The 7,713-nt window shown below is 37.5% G+C and overlaps 1 protein-coding gene across 1 annotated transcript; it reads right to left on the bottom strand.

Annotated features, from left to right (window-relative positions):
- Window positions 1–960: 960 nt before the first annotated feature.
- On the bottom strand, window positions 961–4,983 carry LOC142606661 (protein kinase G11A). Its single transcript, XM_075777988.1, has 2 exons — window positions 4,345–4,983; window positions 961–1,810 (listed from the first exon to the last, which is right to left on the bottom strand). The coding sequence occupies exons 1-2, from the start codon at window positions 4,914–4,916 to the stop codon at window positions 1,009–1,011; spliced, it is 1,374 nt and encodes a 457-aa protein (XP_075634103.1). The 5' UTR covers window positions 4,917–4,983; the 3' UTR covers window positions 961–1,008.
- Window positions 4,984–7,713: the final 2,730 nt, after the last annotated feature.

Below are 7,713 nucleotides of genomic sequence, written 5' to 3'. Positions count from 1 at the left end.
TTATATAGCTTATCTTACAAAATCAAAACTCAAAAAGTCCGGAATTGCATAACTTGATAGAAACAATTATGCACCAAATATGCCCATTGACTCCTACCAAAAAAAGAAAACATTGGTGGCTCCAAGCCTCCAATATATTTAATCACAACTCACAAGGGAGATAATTACCGATGAATCCCGACCCAAGGTTTTAATTACAAAAACCAAATAAAAAGGCATTGTCAATCACCCGAAAATTAAGCAATGTAGTTCAATTTACACTTCTTAGTATCTTCCAAGATGACCCAGATCTTCCCAAACCCAGCAATCAAATTATCACACAATTTTTTTTCTTTTAAACGATACTACAGTGAACGAGGACAAGTATCATGTGTATCCCCAAAAAGAAAACAAACTAAGAGTGTCTATCCTGAGCAGTGAGCATTGTGCCCAGCCCCACATTTTTTCCTTGCACAAACCAGATCACGTGGTGGGGGCCTGTTCATCGCAAGCAAACACACAACCCAGCACGATGCATGCCCATGGCTCCGCCCCCGCGATCGGTGGACAACCAACTACGAGGTGCCACCGGCTTTTTCAATATCATCCATCCCCCAAAGTCAATATCATTGTTTATGTTTTAAGTTGTCGGGATCCAAAGTTTCCACACTCTAGCGTTGACAATGATTTCTATAGCCCTATTAACCACAAAAAGGAATTTTATTTTCCAAAGACACTAAATATTAAAACAAAATGGAAATAGGAAGTTGACAATCGGTTGTAGCTATTATCATGTGAGATTGAGAAACCAAAAATATTCTTGTTCAATTTTATCTGCTACCCATCAATTTCATGCCCACCTTGCTTATCGCAAGTCTTTCAATACCTATCTGTATGGTAGCAACTCTTCTAACCTCCCAATAATTCATCCATTTCTCACTTCCTAGTAAACTTTCTAATCTACTATCAAATCAAAAATTGGACCAATCAAGTCATTAGCTGTACTTTGTATTATTAGATATTTTTTTCTTAATAATATTCCACTGAAGTCTCAGGACAACAAGTTTCATGTGACAGAACTTCTTTACTAAATGGGGGAGGGATATAAGGTGGGGGTGTACATCTTAACAATGCCCAATTGACCCCTTGGAAAAAGGGGTGGTGCTTGATGGCTGAGGCACCCATTGTGCACCCTAGTCGCCTTGCCGGGTCTTTAACCAATAGTTGTGATATGAGGTCCTTAGCCGTGGCAGGCACGGCAGGTTCTTTTGGGAACTCGAGGGCTCGAGCCACGATATTAGCTAAGGTTAACTCGTTGTCCACGCCCCTAAAGGGCGTAACCCCATAAAATAGTTCAAATATAAATATCCCTAATGTCCACCAATCCACAGCACTACCATGCCCCTCACCAGACACAATCTCCGGAGCCAAATACTCGTGGGTCCCAACGAAAGACATGGACCGAATATCAATGGGCTCGGCCACAAACTCAGGCCCACCTCGATGGCCCAATTTCTTCTTCTTTTTGCGTTTGGGGTGGAAGCACGATACAGCGGGGACTATACAATTGGGAATAATGCACGAAGATGAAGTGAATGGAGGTGGATCCATTGGGTAGTAGTCCTTTTGTGGGGCCACGATTGGTGGGTTTTGATTGGAAATTATCTGAGCCGTTGATGTAGAGTTGTCACACTTTAATGATAGGTCAAAGTCGGTAAGCATGATATGGCCGTCTGATCGAATCAACACATTTTCTGGCTTTAGATCTCGGTATACAATCCCCATCATGTGAAGGTACTCTATAGCTACCACCACCTCTGATGCATAGAATCTGGGGACACAATTTATAGTTTAATATTAGTATTATTAAAGTATTTATTATTAACCGACAGACTCATTATAAGATTAATCACTTCGATAAGTCAAACAAGATTTATATAAGAAGAAGAAGAAGAAGATAGAATAGGACAAGTACAATATTGTTTCCACGGGGTCCCCATGGTTTTTGGACAGAGAAGCATTTACCACCCAACATGTTCAATTAAATTGCAATAATGTCGCATGAAAAAACAAATTGCAACAACGCCAATAACAGTGATTTTCCTGATAGGTCACTCATTGGTCCTCTATTGGGGCACGGGGTACCATTAAAAATAATAATAAAAAAATCTATGCACCCATATAATTGTGATCAACTGATTTATTATTATAATCTAAGGGCATAACTGGACAAGGAGATGGAGGCTTCAGAAACCGAGTGAGACCATGTTGTGTTCCACTGTTCCCAAAAATTCTTTGACCTTAGATTAGCCAGCTAAAAAAATTTAATTAGTAAAATACTAGCATATTAGTACGAAACTAAAATTCTAAAGATAGAGAACAATTTTCAGCCCCAATAATATGATTTAAATGATGAAATGGATTTGTTGTACCCCTTTGTTTTAGAATGTTGGTGTGTGTCTAACTTCCATATTTTGTTTAAAAAGATGAGATTTCACAACTTCACATCAACAGAAAAATTCATTACAAGGCGTTGTGCGCCTTTGTTTGTTACCATGTTGTTGTTTACTTTCCAAATGTGTTTCATCAAATCTTATGGCAATTTGCAAGGCGTTGCCCACGTTTGTCATCATATTGTTGTATGCTTTCCAAATATGTCTGAACAGTTGAAGAAAATCACATAATTCATTCATCAAAACCCATTGCAAGCAAAGCAGCCCATGATCCACATGAAATTCTCAAGAAGAATAGGAAAACAAGGCAAAATAACAAAACAAAAGTAGCAATAAAATAAAATTTCTAGAAGTGGCGGGAAATAAGGCAAAGAAATATATTTAATATCAGCCAAAAAAATAAAATCAACATGGGCCCAGAAATTTACCCACAAAAAAAAAATTCCCAGAAATCCCGCGTAAGATAACGGAACCCAAAACCAGAATATATGATATACTGATTTCATGGACATATTTAATAATCAATCTCATCGAAAATAATATATATACTTTCTGTTTTTTTTAATCTTCCAAAGTGATTTCCATGAAAAGACATATATGCCCTCCCTGTTTCTAGAAAAGCACAACTTGAATTATTAATCATATAGCTTTATTTTTATTTTTTATGGGAATAATAATTCTATTTAGAACTTTCAATGATAGCAGTAGCACTATACAGGTGTACCACAAACTCCTACAATGTTCAAACCACAAGCAAACCTATCCATCCCAACCACCTGTTTAATTAACACCGGCCCTTAGTGCCTATCGCCTACTGCCTACTGCCTACTGCCTACTGTCTAGTACAAAATCTAATAAAACCCAACCCGACCGTACCCCTAAATGCCTAGTCAGGCTCAATTCCAAAATCAGTGCGTTTCATTTAAAGTTCAAACCTTTCTCATTCTACCTACAGTATAGCCCAACGGTTGCATATTTATTAACCAATGTGAATTTTAATGTCTTTGTTTGCTCTTTCTATCCAAAAATATATATAAGTTACTTGTTTGCTCAACTAACAATGACACGAATTACATGTAACGCAATGACATATGTCTATGCGATATTAATGGCCTAAATTAAAGGAATATCAGTGCACTGGTTGAGACAACCTCCACATTAAATTAATACGGAATTGGAAACGACTAAAAGTTAGTGATATAATTAATTATTACTCCATTAATCGCAATGGGAAGCCCTACGTGACTAGATTGTCCATTTGGGGGAGTAATTATTAGGTGCTAACTATGTCCGCCGCTAATTAAATTCAATTCATAACAAGAGAAGGTCGAATCACGTTACTATATTCCAAAAATACCTAATAAATTTTTTTCTTTTAACTTTCCAGATTTTAATCCATCCTTATAACTCGGACCAACTACATAACCATCAAATGATTAATGACACGATTAGATAACATAACTACATAACCATCAAATGATTAATGACACGATTAGATAACGTGATTTTTGTTTTTGTGTATTATCGGAAGTTAATATCATGGGTCAATTTAACAAATTAAAAAATTAAAATTTATTTTTGTGCGGAGTGACTGACGCTAAACAAATAATTGGCTGCATCTAAGCAAGAACTGATCAGCCAGCCAGCCAATACAGAACTGACACAGCTTTGTCGGTGGGGCCATCTCCGATAGGCATCAGGTGATGGTGGACCCCACAGGTGATCGTGAATGAGCACACAGGGAATCCCAGCTTCAAATTTTCGAAATATTTAAAAAGAGGGGGCAAATGGAAAATGAAAATTAAATAAATAAATTAAGCGCCCGTAAGTTGTACTTACTATAATTTTAGTTTAGTTTACTTAGTTATTAATGAGAGGGAGAGAGAGAGAGTGTGTGTGCTAACGTGCGCACCTGACGGCGGATTCGGCGAAGCGTTTAGACGGTTGGCGTTGACGGTGGACGTGGAGGTCGCCGCCGGTGCAGAACTCCGTCAACAGGCAGAGCCACTTGGGCGCGTCGATGCTCGCGTAGAGCGTGGGCAAGAAAGGATGGTCCAGCATTTGGAGAATTTCCCTCTCGGTCCTCGCGCGACCTTCTTTGCTTCGGCTCGCCAGTTGCTTCTTGTCCATCACTTTCGCCGCGAAGAGGCAAGAGTTCGTTTCGGTTGTTTTTAGTTCGGTGAGGTGGACGGAGCCGATGTCGCCGGAGCCGAGTCGGGCGACGAAGCGGAGGTCCGAGAGGGAGAGTTGGCGGGCCGGGTGCTCGGAGCGGATCCGGTTGATGGCGGACCAGCAAGGGTCGGAGGAAGGCGCGTGGTGTTTCGTGGTCGAGGTGGAGCCGAGTGAGCCGAAGGAAGCTGTGAGTGTGGCTTCGGAGCCGGAGCTCGTGCTTCGGTTGATGTCGGCGGTGGTGTTTGTGGTGGCTGTGGAGGTGAAGCTCAGGCTTTGAAGGTCGTCCGTGAAGTCGTCTAGCCATGGCTCCATTTTGCACAGAAAGCGAGAAGAGAGAGAGAGAGTTGCGATTGTTGGGGAGAGAGAGAGAGAGACAGAGAGAGAGACAGAGAGAGAGAGAGGGGGGTTATGAAGGTGGAGAGGGGAAGTTGGAGGTAAGGGGTGTTGGGCCGAAAAGGAGCCTTTTGGGCCATGTGGGGTTCGGCTTTGTGGTGCACGGGTGGGCCGGATTTTATGTGAACATTGCTTAATCATAACTACCTTTTACGCTAAACTAGACAAAAATTAGTACTCTTTGAACAATTAAGGGAAGATCATGCATACTAGTCTTCTAAGTTAAGGACTTAAAAGGGTTCTAAAATAAAGCAAAGTTGCTTGTGATTAGATTGAGTTTAACTCAATAGGATGGTTAGTTACATACAAATCAAATGTGTACTCAAGTTTAAAGTACAATTAAACATATATTCATAAACCGAAGAAGATGGTAGATGATTACGTTTATTAGTAAACATTCGCATTAATTTGTGTAAAAATTCTTGTCTATTCTAGCATAAGAATCCACATTTTTTTTATTTTACACAACTAATTTTCAAAAACATTTATATTAGATTATCTGTTGTACATTCTATTTATTTAAATAATTATTTTTTATTATTTGTTTATTATTATCTTCATAAAGTCCAAGACAGAGAAAGAGAAAGAGGAATTTGATGAGGTGAGAGAAAAAAAATTTGAAAAACGATATATAAAGTTGAAGTAATTGTCTATATTTACACGGTTCCTATAACAACTTTGCAAATTTGTACATCTCTAATTTGCCTGATGTGAGTGATTTTGGAGATTGAATGTGTTAATTAAACATATTTTTCTATTATACACATATTGATGCAAATGCTCTTAAGATGTATAAATGTAGGAAGAAAGTACATTTCTTAAGTAATAAGTATAAAAAAAAAAATTGTTGAGAGAAAAAAAATAATTATCAAAAGTTGCATCTATATTCTTGAAGTTCATTAGTAAATTTTCATTATACTATAATTGCCAATATGCCCTATGAAAAGTAATAAAAATAGATCATAGCTATTTTAAGTAAATTTATCTAATCAGCCTAATAAAAACTTGTAAATAAGCTTGAGAAAATGACCTCCCTTTCTAGGGGATGACAATTTCTATCCAAATCTATAGAAAACCACTCTAATGAGGCTAGTTTTCCCTACCTTTGTTTGCCATCCTATTTGGTGTGCAAGCAAATAAATCATAATTTCACTTATATTGCAAGTTTTGTAGTTATATTAGTTTAGGGTTTAACCTCTTATATATATATCATGTTATGAGTTTATTGTGATACATAGTTTACTATTAATTGTAAAAATGTAGTTATCAAGAGTTTTGTTTAATAGATGTAAGCTATCATGTCGAATCACAAGAATCCCCTCTATTCCTCTCTATCTCTCTCTGGCTTCTGCTTTGTCTTTCTATTTTATTTAATTTTTCACAAGGCATTAGAGCCACAACTTTGCCCTTCTAGTGTCTCAAATAGTGTTCATGACTTCTTCAACATGCCTTTGCTACCTTTGCCTTCTTCGAACTACTCCTATCGCACCGTCAAAACTTTCCGGTGTAGCCATATTGCTACCAAAAGCCTCTCATCAGAGCAAGACCACTGTTCCTCAAGACAATCGTCTCAGAGTTATGTTTTACTTTTCATGGTTTCCATTGGATTTCAAGCAACCCTATACAAACCATTGCTCGACTCGGCCATTAAACACCATTAGCTGCTGTTTTCCAACCACTTTTGACAACTAATTTTCTTATAACACGGCACTATCTCTTTCCATTTTTTGCTTAGATGATAAATTTGGGGCATGTTTTTCCATTTGAGGCTCATAAGTCACATAGATTGGCCATCAATCATCCTTTTTTGGATTCAATCTATATATGAAAAATTCACCAACTCATTCATGTGCATCATTTCGACATTGTCTTTTGCCAACATTCCTTAGGACACTAGTGTAGCCATCCTCCAACGATAGCAGCCACTTTTTGGTCACTGTTGCAACCATATTCTTAAGCATTTGTAGTTGTCTTCAGGCGTTCATTAGTTGTTGCTGTTTGCTGCCATCACTAGTGTTTTGCACGATTCATTCCATATTGTGCCTGGCTCATTCTACATCTAATCCGGTTGCTTATTATCATCTTCTTGAACATATATCTCAAAGTCGAGTTATCTTCAAGCTTCCACTGTGAGTTTGAAGGAGGATGTTAAAGATATCAAGGTCCAGTAGTAATCAAGCCCAAGTCCAATCCATTTAGTGTGCAAACGAAATCGTAATTCTACTTGTATTGCAAGTCTAATGATCCTGTTAGTTTAGGGTTTAACATTCTATAAATACATTGCTTTAGGTTCTTGTGATATACACAAATTTTAGTAGAAAATATATGTATAGTTTTTAAGCACTTTTCTATATTAATGTAGGTCATTAGGCCAAATGATATAAATTAATCATTTATCATTTTATCCTTCTCTTGCTTTAATTTTTTTTTCTTAATTTCTACATTATTTTAATTTTAGTCTTTCTATTTTCACATTATCGCTTGCATAAAAAAATTAAATAAAAAGTATATAAGAAAAAGAAAAGAAGAATAGGAAGCATTATTTTGCATAATATGTTATAATAAAGGAAGCTTGTAGTTTTCAACAACTCCAATGTCTCTTTGGTTCGGGCCATTGTCGTAAAAACTAATAACGCAAGACGCAACCACATATGCCAATGACATGCATCACATGCACCCACTCTCTGCCATTTCAATTAATTACTAGCTAGCTTAC

The sequence above is a fragment of the Castanea sativa genome, chromosome 8 (assembly GCF_040712315.1).
Source record: "Castanea sativa cultivar Marrone di Chiusa Pesio chromosome 8, ASM4071231v1".
NCBI lineage: Eukaryota > Viridiplantae > Streptophyta > Magnoliopsida > Fagales > Fagaceae > Castanea > Castanea sativa.
This window is presented reverse-complemented; position numbering and strand designations above follow the sequence as displayed.

What these genes read in the sequence shown, in the direction of transcription:
- LOC142606661 (XM_075777988.1), bottom strand. Translation starts at nt 4,916, where the DNA reads ATGGAGCCATGGCTAGACGACTTCACGGACGACCTTCAAAGCCTGAGC. An exon ending in TTCGCCGAATCCGCCGTCAG is followed by an intron (nt 1,811 to 4,344) that starts GTGCGCACGTTA and finishes TTGTGTCCCCAG; the next exon opens with ATTCTATGCATCAGAGGTGG.